General features: G+C 44.7%; 1 protein-coding gene across 6 annotated transcripts in view; it reads left to right on the top strand.

Annotated features, from left to right (window-relative positions):
- LOC110503487 (Down syndrome cell adhesion molecule-like protein 1 homolog) overlaps positions 1 to 23,865 on the top strand; it is a 296,025-nt gene that overhangs the window by 8,202 nt on the left and 263,958 nt on the right. For all 6 annotated transcript variants that reach the window (XR_005039325.1, XM_036961298.1, XM_036961296.1 and 3 more), the window contains exons 2-3: positions 3,505 to 3,825; positions 9,954 to 10,100. Coding sequence is in view for 5 of the 6 variants with exons in the window: in XM_036961298.1 (XP_036817193.1) it covers positions 3,505 to 3,825; positions 9,954 to 10,100 (468 nt within the window). In the remaining variant the exon portion in view is untranslated. The remainder of the gene's footprint in view (positions 1 to 3,504; positions 3,826 to 9,953; positions 10,101 to 23,865) is intronic.

Below are 23,865 nucleotides of genomic sequence, written 5' to 3'. Positions count from 1 at the left end.
ACCACACATATACACACACGCCAGGAGAGTGGGAAAGAGGCCCTCCACGGTGGTGCGATTACCAGGGCGGAGAGACTGTGTGTGTGTTAAATGTGAAAGGAGATTATATGGATTTAACTCTCTGCGTCTGGAATACAAATTCAAATCACATAACATATCCTGCCATGTACTGGACGACTATGAGAGAGAGAGAGAGAGAGAGAGAGAGAGAGAGAGAGAGAGAGAGAGAGAGAGAGAGAGAGAGAGAATGGTGGGGAGAGAAAAAGAGGGAGAGATAAAATGTATGGCGAGTGAGGAAGAGAGAGAATACATATGTTGACACAGAGGAGAGGAAGAAGAGAAGTGGGAGAGGGATGAATGAATGGAGAGAGAGAGGGGAGAGACAGAGCCACCCTTACCTAGTGAGGGCTTTAGCCCTATCTCAACCATTCAATACTCTGCCATCACTTGTATCATGTTCTTCATTCTGTATTTGCTGTACCAGAGATCAATTGGCGTATGTCTGTTAATATTTACATTATATATATACAAAAGTATGTGGACACCTCTTCAAATTCGTGGATTCAGTTATTTTAGCCACACCCGTTGCTGACAGGTGTATAACAATCAAGCACACAGCCATGCAATCTCCATAGACAAACATTGGCAGTAGAATGGCCTTACTGAAGAGCTCAGTGACTTTTGACTTTCCAACAAGTCAGTTTGTAAAATGTCTGCCCTGCTAGAGCTGCCACGGTCAACTGTAAGTGCTGTTATTGTGAAGTGGAAACATCTAGGAGCAACAATGGCTCAGCCGCAAAGTGGTAGGCCACACAAGCTCACAGAACGGGAACGCCATGTGCAGAAGCATGTAGCGCGTAAAAATTGTCTGTCCTCACTTGCAATACTCACTACCGAGTTCCAAACTATCCCTGAAAAAAACGTCAGCACAAAAACTGTTCTTTGGGAGCGTCAGGAAATCGGTTTTCATGGCCAAGCAGCCGCACACCAGCCTAAGATCACCATGCGCAATGCCAAGCGTCGGCTGGAGTGGTGTAAAGCTCGCAGCCATTGGACTCTGGAGCAGTGGAAACGTGTTCTCTGGAGTTATGAATCATGCTTCACCATCTGGCAGTCTGACGGACGAATCTGGGTTTGGTGGGTTTGGCAGGAGAACGCTACCTGCCCCAATGCATAGTGCCAACTGTAAAGCTTGGTGGAGCAGGAATAATGGTCTGGGGCTGTATTTCATGGTTCGGGCTAGGACCATTAGTTCCTGTGAAGGGAAATCTTAACGCTACAGCATACAATTACATTCTAGACGATTCTGTGCTTCCAACTTTGTGGCAACAGTTTGTTCGAAGGCCCTTTCCTTTTTCAGCATGACAATGCCCCCGTGCACAAAGCGAGGTCCATACAGAAATGGTTTGTTGAGATCGGTGAGGAAGAACTTGACTGGCCTGAACAGAACCCTGACCTGATCCCGATCTTTGGGATGAATTGAAACGCCGACTGCGAGCCAGGCCTAATCGCCCAACATCAGTGCCCTTGACTTCACTAATGCTCTTGCGGCTGAATGGAAACAAGTCCTCGTAGCAATGTTCCAACATCTAGTGGAAAGCCTTCCCAGAAGAGTCAATGCCGTTACGGCAGCAAAGGTGGGGGGACCAACTCCATATTAATGCCCATGATTTTGGAATGAGATGTTCAATGAGCAGGTGTCCACATACTTTTGATCATGTCGTGTATGATGTGAGGCTGTACACTCCATTCTAAGAGAACCTCTCCACAAATAAAATAAAAACCCAACAGCATCTATATTGGTCCGCTGACTAGCAATAAGACTCAGTGGGGTTGCGAGCGTCCCAAAGCCTTGACCCTACTCCTTTAAAAAGCCCCTGGCAGACACACACCGGCACAGACAGTTGGCAGACCCCTGTTTCCTGTGCCAAGGTCACTGCTGGAGTGTGGGTCATGTAGTGTATATAGGAAGGCCAGTAAAGAGACTCGGCTTAACTGAAAATGATTGAAGCACTGAAATGAATCTGATCTGAAACATTTGAATTATGACAAATGATGCATTTAAGCCCTTTCATTTTTTTCTCCCCTTATAGCTGTTTTAATGATTTTCCTCATGCTAATTTGGTTCGACATCAATGCACAGGGCTGGCTGTAGGTTATCTGCTGTGCTGTGCTGTCGATCCCTCCTAAATCTACCTTGATGAGGCGTCTAGCCGCCACCTCCATTCACGGCCATTTGTCCCACGTCATTCAGAGTGAAACAGACAGGGCTAATCCGGCCATTGTTGACACAAACCAGGGAAGAGGATTAATTATAGATCATTGATTCAGAAGAAATGATCTGGCTCTCATTCCTCCTGTCTCCTGTTGGCCCGGGGCCAAGCTGAGCTCAGCACATCCATCCCAACGCTAAAAAGACGTCTAGTTGCCTCCCAGGAGACATTGATGGGGGGGCATCTCCCCTAAGACGACTTATTGGACAACGGCACTTCATTGAAGCAGCGTGTGAAAGCCATAGTGGTTGCAAAGAAGCCCTCCCTCCAGGGTTGTGGTTGGAGATATACTGAAGGCTTCTTTCTCAGTGACGATATAGTCTTGAGATGGGTTTAACTGGCAGACTAGGTTTGTTCTAACGACCTCATGGGGTCTTGGTTTTGTGGGCACGGTATACCGACATGTGGGGGGGGGGGGGGGGGGGGGGGGGGAGGTCTGGGGGTGCATGACCCCTTTCCCCTCCAATCAGATGCAAGTCCAATGAGGGGTTCTCGTTAGGCATATCTTAGACTACAGACATGATGACAACGCATTATTGAGGATGGATCTCTGCTGTTTTTTTGGCTGCCAGGTCGCTAGTTTCGATTAAGGCGGATCAGAGAGGCGCACTTGAGACTCAAACACGTGCGTGCGACTAACATGTTACATGATCAAAGTCGATGCCCAGGTTGATTTAAGCTATTGTACAGACCAACTTACCAAACAAGTAGACCGTGTTCATCTGCTCAGAGCAGAGCTTCCCACTGTGTCCTGGCTTATCTCTTATCATAACAGACTTACATGTAGGTGGAAATAAATAATGATTATATTACGTCAGGTCATTTGCCTAATGGGGGAATAGTAATTGATTCTATTTTTGGGATCTGCTGTGCTGACCTGATGGAAATCTCTAGAAGATAACCCAGTTTGCAGATTGGCAAGTAGCTGCCCACACATTGGCTGTGTGTATATGTGTGTGGGAGGATATGTGTGTGTGTGTGTGTGTCTGTGTGTGTGTGTGTGTGTGTGTGTCCCAACCCCACCCTACCCTATCTCTTCTCCCCATCAGAGTGAGGATGTGGTCTGGATGCGGCTTTTCTTTGTGTCTTTGTGTGTGTGTGTGTGTGTGTGTGTGTGTGTGTGTGTGTGTGTGTGTGTGTGTGTGTGTGTGTGTGTGTGTGTGTGTGTGTGTGTGTGTGTGTGTGTGTGTGTGCGTATTATCCTGACCATGTCTCTCTCCCCCCATCACAGTGAACAGTGAGGATGTGGTCTCGACGCGGCTGTACTTTGTAAACGCCTCCCTGCAGCGGGTGACCTTCTCCAGCTCGGTCGGGGTGTCCCTGCCCTGCCCCGCGGGCGGCGCACCCCATGCCGTCCTGCGCTGGTACCTGGCCACCGGCGACGACATCTACGACGTGCCCCACATCCGCCACGTGCACGCCAACGGCACCCTCCAGCTCTACCCTTTCTCGCCATCCGCCTTCAACAGCTACATCCATGACAACGAATACTTCTGCACCGCAGAGAACCAGGCCGGCAAGATCCGCAGCCCCAGCATCCACGTCAAAGCAGGTCAGACAGATTGAACACAGGCAGCCTTTTCTGGTGGAGCCTTAGACAGACGTACAGACATACACTCTTCTGGAGTAGCTTTAGACAGACAGACGAACAGAAATACACTCTTCTGGAGCAGCCTTAGACAGACAGACGTACAGAAATACACTCTTCTGGAGCAGCCTTAGACAGACAGACGTACAGACATACACTCTTCTGGAGCAGCCTTAGACAGACAGACATACAGACATACACTCTTCTGGAGCAGCCTTGGACAGACAGACGTACAGACATACACTCTTCTGGGGCAGCCTTAGACAGACAGACGTACAGACATACACTCTTCTGGGGCAGCCTTGGACAGACAGACGTACAGACATACACTCTTCTGGAGCAGCCTTAGACAGACAGATGTACAGACATACACTCTTCTGGGGCAGCCTTAGACAGGATAGGTTCTACAGGTGAAGCTGTGTCTCTAACTAAACAGTGTTCCGGGGCCAAACGGAAACACAGTGTCTTCACAAAGAATGAGAGGAGGCTAAGCATGAAGACAGGCTGCAAGGAAGAGGTTTAGAAACACAAAGAAAATGCATGTAGTGCCTCAAATACTTTCTCATGCGATCTGATGCTGTACACTCAGCTCCATTCTAAGAGAACCCCCCCAAACACAGTGAAGACACCCAAACAACAAAAAACATCTGTAACAAACGGTAAACCAAACGACATCCATATTGGTCCTCTCACTAACAATAAGACTCGGTGGGGGGGCGAGCGTCCCAAAGCCTTGACCCTGCGCCTTTAAAAATCCCCTGGCAGCCACACACACACTGGCACAGACAGTTGGCAGAGTGACCTCTGTGCCCTGTACCAAGGTCACTGCTGGAGTGTGGGGATGGCCAAACTGCAATGGGGGAGTTCACACACGTACACACACAAGCAGGCTTTGGGATGCAGACTCACACACACACACACACCAGCCTGTGCCCTGCTTATGCCAGCAGGCCTCCTGTCTCCCAGTCTCACCATCTGTCCATGGACTGGAAAGTCCCCCAACTACACACGCACACACACACACACACACACACACACAGCATTTTTGTCAAGCTGGCTGTTCTGGGTAGCTGTGCCAGGTCTTTGTCGGGGTGTTTACTGTAGCTGGAAAGGGAATGAGTTTAAACACGAGAGGGATTGAACAGAGTTGAACAGAGAGAAGAAATATTGTTGGTGTTTTAGGTCACGTTCAGCTACACGTTCAATGAAAATCTGCATCTTCATAATCGGAACGGCCCCCTTACAAGATGTGGACGATAAAAAACTAATCCAGTAGCGATTCCCGTTGTTAACAGTCAGTTGGCCAATGGACGATGGCTACAGACGACACCTACTCCACCATACCCATTATAGCATTTCTGTCCAGAGGACCCTTGTCCCATCAGCTGTGCAGTGTCTTTCCAACCAGCATCTGTGTGGGGCGACCTTCCCTAAAAAATAATTACCTCAATTAATCAATTAAATGCTGAGTCTGTAAAAAACCACCATCCCCCACACCCACACCCAACTCTGCAGCCCCTCTACTCTAGCTCTCAGGACTGGCCTGTGTATTGCCCCCCTGTGTATTGCCCCACACATTCACAGAACGCACACACACACACACAAATTCACATACACATTCTGCGGTTACCATGGGCGACAGGCAGGGCGTGAGAGGCAGGGTGTGGCGCGTCCCGCCTCAGGTGTCCGTCGGAGACTGATGACAGCTGACAGCTCGCTGTGTGACACCCTCCCTCCTTTCATCTCTTCAACCCCCCCCCTTTGATTCTCCCTCCCTCCCATGCATGATGATTCCGTGCCAACAATAGCACTGGCACCTGGGTGGATCGCTGTACATTTATGAAAATCACTGCTCGTTTTCTTTCTCTCCCTCTGTTATCGTCAAAGTCCTGAGCTCTATTCCTTGTTAAACATTCTCACACATTTTCATCCTCGGCATTTGACGGACATTTTGTAAATCACCTGCCGGTGTTCTAATGACGTTGAAGATGTTTCCATTGGCTCTCATAGGTAGCCTTCCCATCCGTCTCTAGTTCTTGCCATCCTCCTCTCCTTCATTGTCAACATTTGTCGCCCTTCTGCTTTCCATCCTACGCCCGTCCCCCGCCGTTGTCCTCTCCTCACCCCATGAACAGTGAATAGACACACTGTGAATAACATGACAAAAAAACATCGAAAAGCAGGTTTAGCCATCATATGTGCGTGACGGTTGACATTGATAAGCGTCATTAACCAGGGTTTTCCCGTCCAACCTTTTTACGCGAAATCAAGTCCACGTCGGGATAAAAAATATATAAAAAATGTCATGACAGGTCTGATGGAAACGGCGAATGTCGAAAGCCAGAAATCTTGCTTGTTTGTAGGTGACCAAATTCTTATTTTCCACCATAATTTGCAAATAAATTCATTAAAAATCCTACAATGTGATTTTCTGGATTTTTCCCCCCTAATTTTGTCTGTCATAGTTGAAGTGTACCTATGATGAAAATTACAGGCCTCTCTCATCTTTTTAAGTGGAGAACTTGCACAATTGGTGGCTGACTAAATACTTTTTTGCCCCACTGTACAAATAAAATATTTGATAAAATATTGAATTTGGCTTTTACTGCTATAGCCCACAGAAAAGCATTGAATAACACACAAAAAATTGCACAAAAGACAGTAGAAAAATAAATCACAAGGAAAAAGGTTTTGAAGTGTCTGTCCTATATCTAGGAGATAAGAAAGCTCAGGAAATGTTGTTGTTTTTTGGACACAATTGTATTGAACCCTTTTTTGTTGGCACAAAACTACCTCTACACTTCCATTCATTTGAATGGGTTACCTTCAGACGAGTCCCATGACACTAGTTGGGGTCATAAAGCAAAACAGAGCACACCATGCTGTCCTTGAGAGTCTCCCCTTTCCTTAGTGGGGTCATATTAGTAGCCCAAATGGTTCGGACGGTACAGATGTTTTCTCCTGGTCTGACAAACAGCTCCACCACTTCCCACCGCAGATGCAGATGCAGATGGCCGACATAGGTGGATGTGGTGGATTGAGACGCAGCCCAAGCGTAAACTGACGGAACTTGACGGAGATTCTAATATTGCGTTAATTAGATTGACTGTTAAGGACTATTTCACTTTAAGTTTCTTTTTTTCGGTACATGGGAATTTTTCCACCAAAAGTTATTTTTATGGGCAGTATGTCATCACGCAGACTTTTATCCGCAATTGGTCTAATTGACTGAAACACATCTCTGGTGGAAAAATGTGCATATTTTATGCATATTTTTAGAGTATTCACATTCAAATCTGTCAGCAGTTGGACGGGAATCTAGCTATTGGCTGTGATGCTACACTGAATAGATATTGGACCTAGACTGAGTTTCTGACCTCGTCTCAAAGCTCAGTCTGAATGAACTACAGCTGAGCGCTCCACTCTTGAGACCTAGCTTATCCTTCCACCTATCAGTGGCCACCAGGGGAGAGAGACCAGATAAATCAAGCCATTCCACTGTGACCGAAAAGAAAGGAGAAAAATAAAGTCAGTCAACAGAATTGGGACGTGGTAGCCACTGCTGTAGAGCAGGTCAATCATTTTGGAGTGCATTACAGGTAGACTCTGTATGGTCCCAGTGACTGCCTGCCTGCCTGCAGTTTGGAGCCTATTCAAGTCCTGGTCTGTGTGCCCATTGAGATGACGTGATGATGGAGCGCCTCTCATTTGGTCTCTGGCTGCCTGCTCACCCCTGTCAAACGCCTGCTGTCCTCCCCCACACACACACACACGCGCACACACACACACACCAGAGATGACTTGGTGACTTTACTGTAGGACTTTTTATTCATTTTTTGCCTGACAGTCCGAGTAACCGTCAATGTCTGGTAGTGTAGTAGTAGTGTCATCGACGCTAGGCCTGTGGCTGTATCCTATGTCCTACGCCTTTTGTCACACAGAGCTAGAGTTGCACACACTATTGAGGCCTAGAGTGAACTGGGGTCAGCTGTTCAGTGAGCTAACCTCAGCTCCCCTTTTTCCAACAACACAAACACACCGTGTTTAGACTGAGGGCTGAGCACAGTGGACCTGGGAGAGCAGGTTCACTGGCTGCCCTGTACGATCCCGGGGCCCTCCTTTGTATCTCTGGTTTTGGTAGCTCTTCTGCCACAGAAGGAACCTGCTAGCAAGGTGTTGTTTATTCCCATTCATTAACGAGTACAATACAGTACATCCCTTCAGTTTCCCGTTTACTTGATTCTTTTCCTTCTCTCTCTTTGCTGCTCGCCTCATGAATAAGTAAATAGTGTATTTGGTTTCCCTGTAGTTAATTATTTAGGCGGCGGTGATACAGGCCTCTCCTCCCAGTGCGCGGAGAGCGCCAGGCCCGTGTTTTTGCCCGTTCCTAGGCAACCGGGGTGCATAGAGTCAGGCATCAGTAACGTCCTAACGACGGCGCGCATGTGAGAGGGGAGTGAGTGCTACTCATGCATCAACACTGGGCTACCATTTGCATGCACTTGCCAGGGCTTAATGAAACAAATGTGGCATATTCTGCACCTCTCGCCTCGAAACATGTGCAATATCACTGTGCTACCACAGTTGTTAGCCTACTTCTGGTTTAAGCCCTTTTGTCGGGTATGTAAGTGCGACGAATCAGCGATGTTTGCTGTCCCGTTGTTTTGGCTTTAAACAGTCTCGTAGAGGCTCGGTGCTCATAGGGAAATGTAGCTCTGCGTGATGAGATGCAGGTTCTATCAAGGAGTAAATAAATGATTGAACGTATTGGCTTGGCTGCGAAAGGGGATGCTTAATCGATTATGCCCATTGACCCAGAGATGGTCTGCTGTGATAAGAAACGGGGACATTTAAATGAGGAATTGGAATGAAGACCTGATTGGAATGATTTGGCCTTTCTTCGATTTGTTACAAATGAGGCTTCGCAATACATTAGGCCACAGTGCAGAGGCCAATGGTCACATTACGTTTGGGGTAGGCCCACACCACAACGTTAAGGTTAACGACTTCACTATTCCGACAAGGACATTGGCTCTAGTTTCAATGGGTGACACTGGCGGCTGGCATTAAGCATTATTAATGACCAAGGAAATTCAGCTCCAGGCTAGGCGTTAATTATATCGCTAGTGAACTTGGAGAGAGAGAGAGTACAGGCAGGCAGGGTGTGCGTGTGTACGCGCGTGTGTGTGTGTGTGTGTGTGTTGTCGACTTCACGTGGTTAAACCATTACTCCCATGATTGGTATGAGAGAAGCCTCATAGAATTAGCTGTGGTTAGATTGCAGGGCCACATATTCCCCACGTTGTTTTCCAGCTGATTTTGGTCTACATTTAATCGCGTTTGCATCGACATGTCTGAGATGACAAACGCCCATGCTTTCGTCTTCTGTTGGTCTAGCTAATACATTTTGATATTACACTGTTATTATGCTTGAAATACAATTTCATTTCAGTCACACCAGCTATGGTCTTGTCATGTTGCTGTATAGGCCCATTTCAATCCAATCCACACTGATACCCTTGGTGTTGCCATTTTGTCATTTGTCTACACATATCTGTGCGATGTCCAGGGTACTGTGCGTCAAGTGCAGAGACCACCCCGTTTGCGACTGCCCGCACCCAGCCATTCGGCGCTGCCTTTTAGAGTTGCATGGGTTTTTCTTTAAAAATGTCATCGCCATTCGCACCAGATCCTTCTCAATGCAACTGGGTGTCACTTCTTTCTACAATCAGTTTCTCCTTTGCATTGCAGGATTAAAGCGGAAACAACATTGGCTTGATGTTGTTTAACAGTCCACCAACCAAATTTACTCTCGGCGTCTCTCAGTGAATTATAGTTTCAGGAACAATGTCAGTTCTTGTATATCAGGAAAAAGAGGTCATTGCTTTCATTGGATAATAATCTAGGGTGCAGGTCAGTCATATCTTGCTCTTTGCTTGTATGATAAGCACCGTTAACTTGAACCGGAAGGCTCGTGTTAGCTTCCCGAACTAATGCCCTTGGCTTTAGCTCAACTGACCAACACCGTATGATGCAGAATAGCCAGGGTTGTTCCCATCTAACCACCCCTCTCCTCTGTCTCTCCTCTCCAGTGTTCAGGGAGCCCTATACAGTGCGGGTGGCAGACCAGCGGTCCATGCGGGGCAACGTGGCCGTGTTCAAGTGCCTCATTCCCACCGCAGTGCAGGAGTACGTCAGCGTGGTGTCCTGGGAGAAAGACACCGTGTCCATGGTGCCAGGTAGGAGCATGTTTAGATCTGAATATATGGAAATGGGCTAAAAGGGTTGACTGGTTGGCTGGTTGGTTGATTGGTTATATATGAGTACAAAGATGGCAAACCTTTTAATATGTTTGGGCCCAGATCTTGAAAGTACAACTGTTATTTCCCCATTGCGGGATGGACGTCCATCAACACATACGTACACACTTTGAAAGGAAACCTCACAACCAATCACCAATGCATGTGAACGGGACTCTTGTCGGATTGGCTGATTGCTTAATTGATTGGCTGATTGATCGGTTGGTTATATGAGAATGAAGATGACAAACGCTTCCGATTTTGGCCCAAAGGATGAAAAAAATACATAGTGAACAGACTCTGGACCGTTACCACCAACGGGATTGTGGTGTGTGTGCAGAAGGGTTTTTGAATGTTGAATATGGGCTCCTTATGTAAATGAATATCATCTCCTGTTTTTTTTTCCGGTATTGCTGGTAAGACCCTCGGACCCCTGTTAAGGTCATTCGGAGGTCGTTAATCAGCACTAATCTGTTTTGTGGTTTTAGTGGCATGTCCCATTTTGCCTAGACCAGAGGGGGGGAGCGGGTACATTTTTCCCCCAATTATTCAAAATGGAGTGTCATAAAATAGCCTCTCATGGGGTGATCTGTGGCTAGTCACTCATTGCCTTGTTTAATAGCAGTGTGAGGGAGATAAATCCGACAGAGCTGAAGTGTGTGTGTGTGTGTGTGTGTGTGTGTGTGTGTGTGTGTGTGTGTGTGTGTGTGTGTGTGTGTGTGTGTGTGCGTGTGTGTGCGCGCGCACCTGCATGTGCATGTGTGTGTGGGAAGAGACTGTAATTCAAGGACATTGCCTCATTGTAACTCATTGGATTGATTGAGTGGACCTGTTTACCCATTGATCACATTCAGACCAAAGAAAGCAGGCATGACACACAAACTGTGTTTATATTCTGGCTATGTCACCGTCTTTGTCCTACATTTGGAGGGATGTGCTGTCAATTTTCCTGCATCAGATAAATATCTAGGTTCCTATTTGTATCTGTGTTACAACTGCTAACATGCTGGTACAGAGTGTGTGTGTGTGTGTGTGTTGCGCTGTGTGTTGCGCTGTGTGTAAATGCCCATAGTTTTAAAGGTCGCTCTGCGGCCCGGTAATGAATGGAGGGGAGTCAGATAAGACTGCTCAGGTCAGATGATTCGGGTCGCTCCCCTCGCTCCAGCTCTCACCTTCTGATACTCGGCTCCTGTTTCATCTCTCTCAATGTTGTGTGCGCGTGCGTGTGCGCGTGCGTGTGGCTCTGTCCTTCACACGGGAGCACTCATTGATCCAGGGCAGCGGCGTTTCGTATGTGTGTGAACAGGGCCCGAGGGGAGGTTCCCAGACTGAATCGATACAGCTTGCTGTCAGATTCCCCTCTCCCTCGTCACGGATACCTTGGTGTGGTGAGACCCATTACTCTGTGTGAGTGATGGATGGATGTGTGCTGGATGTGATGGATGTGTGTCTGCCTGCCTATGTGTGTGTGTGTTTCATTAACATATGTATTAGCTGTCAGGCTTTGTATGTCCTCTAATGATTCAGATATCTGTACCATGGTTTTGTGGACATATGGGGACATGCTGGTGTTGGTTTGAGCCGATGGGTGTACTGCCATAGACTATGACACCAGTTCACTTCACACCCCCGGCATTAGGGCGAGGTGACTCTCTGCCCCACTGAGCGGGGGGGGGGGGAGGGCATATCATCAGTGCTGAACTGACTGAGGCACAGAGCAGTGGAAGGCAGTAGACCCTCTGCCCTCCGCAGGGGACTATGACCACACTCTGAAGTCTTCAACTGCTATTTTAGGCAGTTAGATAAAGCTAACGGGATATGGTCTCTCTCTCTCTCTCTCTCTCTCTCTCTCTCTCTCTCTCTCTCTCTCTCTGTCTCTGTCTCTGTCTCTCTCTCTCTCTCTCTCTCTCTCTCTCTCTCTCTCTCTCTCTCTATCTCCCTCTCTCTCTCTCTCTCTCTCTCTCTCTATATATATATATATATATATATATATATATATATATATATATAAAATGGTATTAAATAATAATACACAACACAATTAACTTCAAAAAATGGGAAATTAAACTATCTAACAAAAAATGGTTATCTTCACCATTATATCAGTACTACAACCACCATCATCATTACTACTACTACAACTACCATCATCATTACTACTACAACTACCATCATCATTACTACTACTACCACCACCATCACTAAACTGCTCTCATTACCATTACCACCCATACCACTGCTATTTGGAATGATAAACACAACAACAATAATAATAGTAATAATTAGTAAGTTACTGCTTACTATGCAGATGTTATTTTTTTGTGTCTCTCAAGCTATGGCAGGAAAATACATATTTGGCTGCAAGAGGAGCCATTGCTCCTTCGCCCATGAGTATTTTTTTGTTTTTCCTCTGGTTGAAATTTGAATAAATGTAGTCATTTCTGTGAATAATGAATCTCTTGGTGAGGAACATTTATCACAGTAAAGGAGAAAGTGCATCTCTGTCTCTACCTCCCCTGTCGTGCAGTGACCACATACACATATGTCTCTCACTCTCTCTCTCTGTGTGTGTGTCTTTCTCTCTCTCTCTGTCTGTTTGTTTGTTTTTCTCTCTGTCTGTTTGAGTGTGTGTGTGTGTCTGTTTCTCGTGTGTGTGCCTATCTCTGTGTGTGTGTGTATGTCTCTCTCTCTCTCTCTCTCTCTCTTTCTCTCTCTCTCTGTATGTGTGTGTCTCTGTGTGTGTGTGTTTGTCTTGTTCTGTGTGTGTATCTCTCTCGCTCTCTCTCTCTCTCTCTCTCTCTCTCTCCCTCTCTGTGTTTGTCTCTCTTTGTGTGTGTGTTTGGCTCTCTCTCTTTGTGTGTGTGTGTCTCTCTCTGTGTGTGTGTTTTTCTCTCTCTCTCTCTCTCTCTCTCTCTGTGTGTTTGCTTCTCTCTCTCTCTCTCTCTCTCTCTCTCTGTGTGTTTGCTTCTCTCTCTCTCTCTCTCTCTCTCTCTCTCTCTCTCTCTCTGTGTGTTTGCTTCTCTCTCTCTCTCTCTCTCTCTCTCTCTCTCTCTCTTTCTCTCTGTGTGTTTGCTTCCCTCTCTCTTTGTGTTTGTGTGTGTTTGTCTCTCTTGTCTCTCTCTTAACACAGATAAGGTTTTAACGATAATAATTATAATAGTGATGTTGATTTATATTTATTAGGGATCCCACTAGCTGTTGCCAAGGTATTACAACATTTTTGTTTTTTAATAAAATAAATCATTAATGTAATTAATGTTACAATTTAAAAAAAAACATTTTGCTCTGATAAGCAAACAAAACAAAAAAACATGACATGCACTGAGTGTACAAAACATTATGAACAGCTTCCTAATATTGAGTTGGAAACCCGCTTTTGCCCTCAAAACAGCCTCAATTTGTCGGACTACACAACGTGTGGAAAGCGTTCCACAGGGATGCTGGCCCATGTTGACTCCAGTGCTTCCCACAGTTGTATCAAGTTGGCTGGATGTCCTTTGGGTGGTGGACCGTTGTTGATGCACACAGGAAACTGGGTGTGTGTGCGTACATGAGTGTACGCACACACATGAGTGTGTGGATTAGTGTAGGAGTGTAGGGCCTGTTATTTGATGTGTTATGTAACGTGTATTGAGAGTATATACATGAGGTGTTGTGTGTAAGTGTTTACAGAAATGTAATTCAATAATTTAACAAATCTAAAAATAATTCAAACGTAACACAAATGGAACAAAACACCAGCAACAGTTGGGCTATCCAATCATTTGTTCAACCTCTCCTAAGTGCCTGAACGTATAAACACAAATGAACTGTTTACAAAAACAATATAAAAGCAACAGATATACAGTTGAAGTCGTAAGTTTACATACAACTTAGGCAAATACATTTAAACTCAGTTTTTCACAATTCCCGACATTTAATCCTAGTAAAAATTCCCTGCCTTAGGTCAGTTAGGACCACCACTTTATTTTAAGAATGTTAAATGGCAGAATAATAATAGAGAGAATGATTTATTTCAGCTTTTATTTCTTTCATCACATTCCCAGTGGGTCAGAACTTTACATACACACAATTAGTGTTTGGTAGCATTGCCTTTAAATGGTTTAACTTGGGTCAAACGTTTCAGGTAGCCTTCCCACAATAAGTTGGGTGAATTTTGGCCCATTCTTCCTGACAGAGCTGGTGTAACTGAGTCAGGTTTGTAGGCCTCCTTGCTCGTACACGCTTTTTCAGTTCTGCCCACACATTTTCTATAGCATTGAGGTCAGGGCTTTGTGATGGCCACCCCAATACCTCAACTTGGTTGTCCTTAAGCCATTTTGCCACAACTTTGGAAGTATGCTTGGGGTCGTTGTCCATTTGGAAGACCCAAGCTTTAACTTCCTGACTGATGTCTTGAGATGTTGCTTCAAAGTATCCACGTAATTTTCCTCTCTCATGATGCCATCTGTTTTGTGAAGTGCACCAGTCCCTCCTGCAGCAAAGCACCCCCACAACATGATGCTGCCACCCCCATGCTTCACGGTTGGGATGGTGTTCTTCGGCTTGCAAGCCTCCCCCCTTTTCCCCCCAAACATAACAATGGTCATTATGGCCAAACAGTTGTATTTTTGTTTCATCAGACCAGAGAACATTTCTCCAAAAAGTTTGATCTCTGTCCCCATGTGCAGTTGCAAACCGTAGTCTGGCTTATTTATGGCAGTTTTGGAGCTGTTGCTTCTTCCTTGTTGAGCGGCCTTTCAGATTGTGTCAAAATAGCACTTGTCTTACTGTGGATATAGATAATTTTGGACCCGTTTCCTCCAGCATCCTCACGAGGTCCTTTGCTGTAGTTCTGGGAATGATTTGCACTTTTCGCACCTAAGTACGTTCATCTCTATTTGGCTAAGGTGTATGTAAACTTCCGACTTCAACTGTAAGTAAGTTACTATGCAGATGTTGTTATTCAGTATCCCTCAGGCTATGGCAGGCAATACATATTTGGCTGAAGATGAGCCATTGCTCCTTCTCCCATGAGAATTTTCGGTTTTTCCTCTGGGTTTAATAAGTTGAAATTTGGAATAAATGTAGTCATTTCTGTGAATAATGAATCTCATAGTGAGGAATATTTATCACAGTAGAGGAGAAAGTACATCTCTGTTTCTACCTCCCCTGTTGTGCAGTGACCACATACACTCTCCTCTTTGGGTAGCCATGTCTTTTTATGTCTGCCGGTTTCTATTGCCAATTGGTGGTCACTCAGCCTGTACTTCGTAAGGATCTGTCTCTGCTTCGTATCTCTGACAGCCAATTCATATTCTCTGTTTAGGGCCAGATAGCAATTTAGTCGGCTTTGGGGAATTTGTTTCATTTTTCCAATGTTGTAAATATGAGTCCTTTGATTGGTTCATGGTTTTGTTTATTGTAATTCTTTCTTTTGAAGCAGTGCTGGTGTCAGCTTGGTTGGTGAGGTCCAACACCAGCTGACTGAGAGGGCTCGTTTCTGGACTCAGCTCTTGGGTTTGAAATGCTTAAAATTGCAGACTTGAATTTAGATGTAGCCACAATTCTAATGATCTTTTCTGTATTTTCATTACCACTGGAAAGCGGCCCAATTCTGCCCTACATGAATTAGTTGGTGTATTTATCTGGACTTGTAGAATTTCCCGACATAATTCTGCATGTAGGGCTTCAATTGGATGTTTGTCCTCCATTTTTAAAGTGCAGTTTATTGAGTGGCCCCCAAACCTCACTTCCGTAAAGAACTATTGGTAGGATTACACGGTCAAATATTTTGGTCCATATTCTAATTGGGATGTTGATTTTGAATCATTACATTTTTATTGGATACAATGTTCTGCAGGCTTTTTCTTTGTGCATTCACTGCCATTTTCTTTTGTTACTGCCAGGGGCGCAATTTTGGCTCTAGGATGTTAAGGTTCTGTGGAAGACCTTCTTTTGGTTGGTGATAGTTGTACCAAATCATCAGCTTATATCAGGTATTTTACCTCTGTGTCAAATAGTGTGAGTCCTGGGGCTGGAGAAGGGTCCAATATGTCTGCTAATTCATTGCTATAAATGTTGAAAGGATTTGGAATCAAACTGTAGCTTTGTCTCACACCGAGACGTTGTGAAAATAATGATGTTCTTTGACTTTAGATTTTTATTGCAGACATGTTTTCTGTGTACATACATTTGATTAAGTCATACACCTTGCCACCAAGCCCACTTTGTAGAATTTTGTAGAATAGCCCTTCGTGTCAAATAGAATAAATTACTTTTTTAAAGTCAATAAAGCAAGCAAGCATTTTGCCCTCTTTTTTTGCAGGACGTGCTTATTAATTAATGTGTGTAAAGGTGTAAATATGGTCAGTAGTGCGATGGTTGGGGAGGTTGCCAATTTAACATTTACTTATCTTGAATTCAAAATGCTACAGAAAGCCTTTCCCAAGTTGCTGTTTACACAAATTCCCTTGTAATTATTGGGGTCTGATTTGTCTCCACTTTTGTGGATAGGGGAGATGAGCCCCTGGTTCCAGACATCAGGAAAGCAGCAAGTTAATACCATGTTGAACAGTTTAAGCACATCATTTTGCAACTCAGGTGTGCTGTTTTTCAGCATTTCATGTCTGATGTTATCTAGACCACAATACTTATTTGATTTGATCGTTTTGAGCTTTTCATTTAGATCTTGTTGGGTTATTGGTTATTATCTCATGGATTTTGGTTGTTTTTAAATGACTGGTTCCATGATGTAAAATGTTTCTTGAATTTCTAATTGGTTCTGTTCTAAGTTTTTTTGTATGATGTTTTTGTATAGATTATCAAAATAAGTTTTCCAAATTCCTTCATCTTGTTTGGCTAATTCTTGTGGCTTTGTTGTTCTTAAGTTGTTCCACATGTCTCCGAACCGATTTTGGTCAATTGCATTTTCAATTTTGTCAAGTGTCTTATTGGTATAATTCAATTTCTTGCATTTCAGTGTATGTGTATACTGTTTCAGAGTTTCAAAGTATTCGTAGCGTAGCGCTGGGTTGTTTTGCTGCTTACAGTGGCTTGCGAAAGTATTCACCCCCTTGGCATTTTTCCTATTTTGCTGCCTTAAAACGTGGGATTAAAATGGAATTTTTGTGGGGGTTTGAATCATTTGGTTTACACAACATGCCTAGCACTTTGAAGATGCAATATATATATTTTTATTGTGAAACAAACAAGAAACAAGACAAAAAAAACATCAAACTTGAGTGTGAGGTTTGGTGGGCGGCCCTGTCTTGGCAGGTTTGTTGTAGTGCCATATTCTTTACATTTTTTAATAATGGATTTAATGGTGCTCCGTGGGATGTTCAAAGTTTCACATATTTTTTATGACCCTACCCTGATATGTACTCCTCCACAACTTTGTCCCTGACCTGTTTGGTCGGCTCCTTGGTCTTCATGGTAGTGGTGCCCCTTACTTAGTGGTGTTGCAGACTCAGGGGCTTTTCAGAACAGGTGTGTATATATACTGAGATCATGTGACAGTTAGTGTGGGACTTAGATTTCACATTATTTAACAAATGATGTGACTTTTGAATATCATTGGTTACACCAGATCTTATTTAGGGCGTGAATACATATGCACGCACCACTTTTCCGTTAATTTTTGTTTAAAAAAAAATTTAAACAAGTATTTTTTTTCCTTTCACCAATTCGGTCTATTTTGTGTATGTTCATTACATGAAATCCAAATAAAAATCAAATTTAACATAATAGGAAAAACGCCAATGGGGATAAATACTTTTTGCAATGCGTTTTTCATTTGACATTTGTCTAAATGTTGTACATTTATTATCAATCCATTTTTTCAGAAACATTTTGTTTTCTGTTTCTGATGTTGCATTTCTTTGGTTTTGATCTGACTGTGATCTGACAGTGGCGCCTGTGGTCTGACAGTGAATGCACTAATGGAGGAGGGGTCAATGTCAGTGATGGCATAATCGACTACCCTTGTCCCAAGAGCTGAGCGGTAAGTAAACCGTTAAGCATGTACAGGCCTAAGGCTCGACAGAGATGCACTAACTCCTTCCCATTTTTGTTCAGTATTTGGTCAGGACTGTTTCTATTATTTATAATAGGGCTACTGTACAAGGAGGGGTGTCCAAATATGTGGTGGTTGCCTCCCGGATCAGTGTAGTCAGGCTCAGAACCTGTCCTTCCATTGAAATCTCCACAAAGAAGCACTTCACCCTCTGCCTTTAAATGTATTTTTATTTCACCTTTATTTAACCAGGTAGGCCAGTTGAGAGAAAGTTGTCATTTACAACTGCGACCTGGCCAAGATAAAGCAAAGTAGTGCGACACAAACAACAACACAGAGTTACACATGGAGTAAACAAACGCACAGTCAATAACACAATAGAAAAGTCTACAGTTGGAAGTTTACATACACCTTAGCCAAATACATTTAAACTCAGTTTTCACAATTCCTGACATTTAATCCTAGTAAAAATTACCTGTCTTAGGTCAGTTAGGATCACCACTTTTTTTTTAAGAATGTGAAATGTCAATATAATAGTAGAGAGAATGATTTCTTTCATCACATTCCCAGTGGGTCAGAAGTTTACATACACTCAATTGGTATTTAGTAGCGTTGCCTTTAAACTGTTTAACTTGGGTCAAACGTCTCAGGTAGCCTTCCACAAGCTTCCCACAATAAGTTGGGTAAATTTTGGCCCATTCCTCCTGACAGAGCTGGTGTAACTGAGTCAGGTTTGTAGGCCTCCTTGCTCGCACACGCTTTTTCAGTTCTGCCCACATATTTTCTATAGCATTGAGGTCAGGGCGTTGTGATGGCCACCCCAATACCTTGACTTTGTTGTCCTTAAGCCATTTTGCCACAACTTTGGAAGTATACATGGGGTCATTGTCCATTTGGAAGATCCATTTGCAACCAAGCTTTAACTTCCTGACTCATATGTTCAATGACTGATGTTGCTTCAATATTTCCACATAATTTTCCTCCCTCATGAAGCCATCCATTTTGTGAAGTGCACCAGTCCCTCCAGCAAAGCACCCCCAAAACATGATGCTGCCACCCCAGTGCTTGCCGGTTGGGATGGTGTTCTTCGGCTTGCAAGCCTCTACCTTTTTCCTCCAAACATAACGATGGTCATTATGGCCAAACAGTTCTATTTTTGTTTCATCAGATCAGAGGACATTTCTCCAAAAAGTATGATCTTTGTCCCAATTTGCAGTTACAAACTGTAGTCTGGCTTTTTTATGGTGGTTTTGGTGCTTTGGCTTCTTCCTTAGCGGGCTTTCAGGTTTTGTTGATATAGGGCTTTTACTGTGGATATAGATACTTTTGTACCTGTTTCCTCCAGCATCTTCACAAGGTCCTTTGCTGTTGTTCTGGGATTGATTTTCATTTTTTACGTACCAAAGTACATTCATCTCTAGGAGACAGAATGCGTCTCCTTCTTGAGCGGTATGACAGCTGTGTGGTCCCATGGTGTTTATACTTGCGTACTATTGTTTGTACAGATGAACGTGGTACCTTCAGGCATTTGGAAATTGCTCCCAAGGATGAACCAGACTTGTGGAGGTCTACAATTTTTTTCTGAGGTCTTGGCTGATTTCTTTTGATGTTCCACAATGTCAAGCAAAGAGGCACTGAGTTTGAAGGAAAGCTTTGAAATACATCCACAGGTACACCTTCAATTGACTCAAATTATGTCATTTAGCCTATCAGAAGCTTCTAAAGTCATGACATCATGTTCTGGAATTTTCCAAGCTGTTTAACCTCTCTGATCTCCCAAACCCGGATCCGGTATCGTGACTACAGCCTCAAGCTCATTACCATAACGCAACGTTAACTATTCATGAAAATCGCAAATGAAATGAAATAAATATGCCATCTCGCAAGCTTAGCCTTTTGTAAACAACACTGTCATCTCAGATTTTCAAAATATGCTTCTCAACCATAGGAAAACAATAATTTGTGTAAAAGTAGCTAGCTAGCAAAGCATTTAGCGTTAGCATTAGCGTTAGCATCCAGCACGCAACATTTCAACAAAAACATAAAAGCCTTCAAATAAAATCATTTACCTTTGAAGAACTTCTGATGTTTTCAATGAGGATACTCTCAGTTAGATAGCAGATGCTCAGTTTTTCCAAAAAGATTATTTGTGTATTAGAAATAGCTCCGTTTTATACATCACATTTGGCTACCAAAAAAACCCCGAAAATTCAGTCCTCAAAACGCGAACTTTTTTCCAAATTAACTCCATAATATCGACTGAAAACATGGCAAACGTTGTTTAGAATCAATCATCAAGGTGTTTTTCACATATCTCTTCATTGATACATCGTTCTTGGACACATGGTTTCTCCCCTGAATCAAATGGTAAAGTACAAGCAGCTGGCAATTGCGCACCGAATTCCACGCAGGACACCAGGCGGACACTTGGAAAATATAGTCTCTTATGTTCAATCTTCCAATGATATGCCTACAAATACGTCACAATGCTGCTAAGACCTTGGGCGAACGACAGAAAGTGTAGGCTCATTCCTTGCGCAATCACAGCCATATAAGGAGACAATGGAAAACAGAGCTTCAGAAATTCTGCTAATTCCTGGTTGATGCATCATCTTGGTTTCGCCTGTAGAATGAGTTCTGGGGCACTTACAGACAAAATATTTGCAGATTCTGAAACTTCAGTGTTTTCTTTCCAAAACTGTCAAGAATATGCATAGTCGAGCATCTTTTCGTGACAAAATATCGCGCTTAAAACGGGAACGTTTTTTATCCAAAAATGAAATAGCGCCCCTAGAGATCTAACATAGTCAACTTAGTGTATGTAAACTTCTGACCCACTGGAATTGTGATACAGTAATTATAAGTGAAATAATCTGTCTGGAAACAATTGTTGGAAAAATTACTTGTGTCATGCATAAAGTAGATGTCCTAACCGACTTGCCAAAATTCGAATTTGTTAATTAACAAGGACATTGTGGAGTGGTTGAAAAATGAGTTTTAATGACTGCAACCTAAGTGTATGTAAACTTCCGACTTCAACTGTACACACACACACACACACACACACACACACACACACACACACACACACACACACACACACACACACACACACACACACACACACACACACACAAACACACACACACACACACACGCACACACACGCACACACACACACACACCATTACATATAATTATTATTACATTACCAGTGTCAATAAAATAAAGAATAGTTTATAACAAATTAATTAGAATGCCCAAATAATTAGTACAATGCAATGCATTCTGCAACCCAGTTTGTGTTTGTGTGTGTGTGCGTGTGTGTGTGTGTGAGTGCGTGCGCATGCGTGTGTGTGCGTTTGAGGGTCAGTTAAATGGTCTGTCTAGCCCAGTAGTCTGCATGTTAGATGCAGTAGTTGGTGCACCTCTCCTGTATCTGATTGTTCTAGGTGTCTTTTGCCAGAGGTTACCTCAGCATACGTAGGCTGATGATCTGAATGATACATGGTGTGGACTGCATCAGGTGGTGTACTTCCCTGAAGGACAGTGTTCTGCCCGACCCTGGAGTAGTGGTCAGAGCTGTGTCGTGATTGGCCTGGTCTAGTAGAGCTGTGTTGTGATGGACCAGGTCTAGTAGAGCTGTGTTGTGATGGGCCAGGTCCAGTAGAGCTGTGTTGTGATGGGCCAGGTCCAGTAGAGCTGTGTTGTGATGGGCCTGGTCTAGTAAAGCTGTGTTGTGATGGGCCTGGTCTAGTAGAGCTGTGTTGTGATGGGTCTGGTCTAGTAGAGCTGTGTTGTGATGGGCCTGGTCTAGTAGAGCTGTGTTGTGATGGGCCGGGTCCAGTAGAGCTGTGTTGTGATGGGCCGTGTCTAGTAGTGCTGTGTTGTGATGGGCCGTGTCTAGTAGTGCTGTGTTGTGATGGGGTCTAGTAGAGCTGTGTTGTGATGGGCCGGGTCTAGTAGAGCTATGTTGTGATGGCCCGGGTCTAGTAGAGCTGTGTTGTGATGGGTCTGGTCTAGTCGTGCTGTCCTGAGGTGGGTCTGGTCTGGTAAATCTGTGCTGTGTTGGGCCTGGTCTTGTAGAGCTGTGCTGTAATAAGCCGTGTCTGGCTCTTCTCTTCTTCTGGTTGGGGTACTGCTGTTTCAGAAAGTGGAGCAGGGGGCCTCTGCTGCTTGGGTGATTGGTGTGTGGGTCCCTGCCAAGTGTTGCATCCTTTAGATCCTTGGCAAAGTTTTGGATACTGTTCTGATCAAGATGTACATTATGGTATAAACGTTGACATGTCAGAGTTGGGTGGTGAGCCGTTCTGACGTTGAGCAGTGAGGCACAGTCCACAGTGATCTGTTGATTTATTTTGTCCATCAACTTTCCTGGGAAGTCTTTTCTTGGTAGGAGCGTGGACACAGCTATATTGGTTGTTGGGAACATAGCCTGTGCCCGTTCTGCCACTCTTCTCACTGCTCCAGATACATTTTCACCTTTGGCATGAAGGTTCTTTGTGCCAGTGTGGATGATGATGTTGTCAGGGGTATCAATCCTGGTTTGACTGAGTAGCTCCATTACACTGTCATTTGTAGGACACCAGAACTTATACACATGTTGTCTAGGGAATCATCTTTCCTGGACTAAGAGCTTCCCATTTGAATCAATAAGGATTGCAGTTGTGGGTGTCTGTCTGGGTGGAGCAGACTGGAGCAGACTGGGAGGCTGGTATTCTGACCTGGGCTGGAGCTGCCTGGGTGGCTGGTTGAATGACCTGGGCTGGAGCTGCCTGGGTGGCTGGTTGGCTGACCTGGGCTGGAGCTGCCTGGGTGGCGGCTTGGCTGACCTGGGCTGGAGCAGCCTGGGTGGCTGGTTGGCTGACCTGGGCTGGAGCAGACTGGGAGGCTGGTAGGTTGACCTGGGCTGGAGCAGACTGGGAGGCTTGTAGGTTGACCTGGGCTAGAGCAGACAGGGAGGCTGGTTGGCTGATCTGGGGTGGATCAGACTGGGAGATTGGAAGGTTGACCTGGGCTGGAGCAGACTGGGTGGCTGGTAAGTTGACCTGGGCTAGAGCAGACAGGGAGGCTGGCTAGCTGATCTGGGCTGGAGCAGACTGGGTGGCTGGTAGGTTGACCTGGGTTGGAGCAGACTGGTAGGCTGGTAGGTTGACCTGGGCTGGATCAGACTGGGAGGCTGGTAGGTTGACCTGGGCTAGAGCAGACTGGGTGGCTGGTTGGTTGACCTGGGCTGGAGCAGACTGGTGGGCTGGAGCGGACTGGTAGGCTGGTGCAGTGTCATCAGGCTGTGTTGGAGACCATGCTGGTTATGCTGGTCTCAAGCTCTGCTTGTGTTTTATCAAGCTGTTGGACATGTTCTCTAGATGCAGAGGACATAACGACTAGCTGCTGGTTGAGGGGGTCAATGTACCTCTCTCTCTGCTCTAGGTCCTCTCTCATTGTGCTCAGATGGTCTCTGAGGTCATCATTTGTCTGACTCAGTTTGTCCATTCTGCTTTATAATTTAGCAATAGATGCTCTGCTCTCCTCCCTGAACTGTTTCATCTCTTCTTTTAGTTTCTGGACAGTGTCCTCCTCTTGAAGCTTGTTCTCTCTGAGTTCTATGACCTCTGCTTCGACTAGAGAGAGAGGGTGTTGTGGAAACATTGCATAGCAGGTGTTCTTGGTGTTGTGGGCGTGTCCTTGGTTCTGTCTGCTGCAGGCGAG

Source organism: Oncorhynchus mykiss, chromosome 24, assembly GCF_013265735.2.
Source record: "Oncorhynchus mykiss isolate Arlee chromosome 24, USDA_OmykA_1.1, whole genome shotgun sequence".
In the NCBI taxonomy this organism is placed as follows: Eukaryota; Metazoa; Chordata; class Actinopteri; order Salmoniformes; family Salmonidae; genus Oncorhynchus; species Oncorhynchus mykiss.
This window is presented reverse-complemented; position numbering and strand designations above follow the sequence as displayed.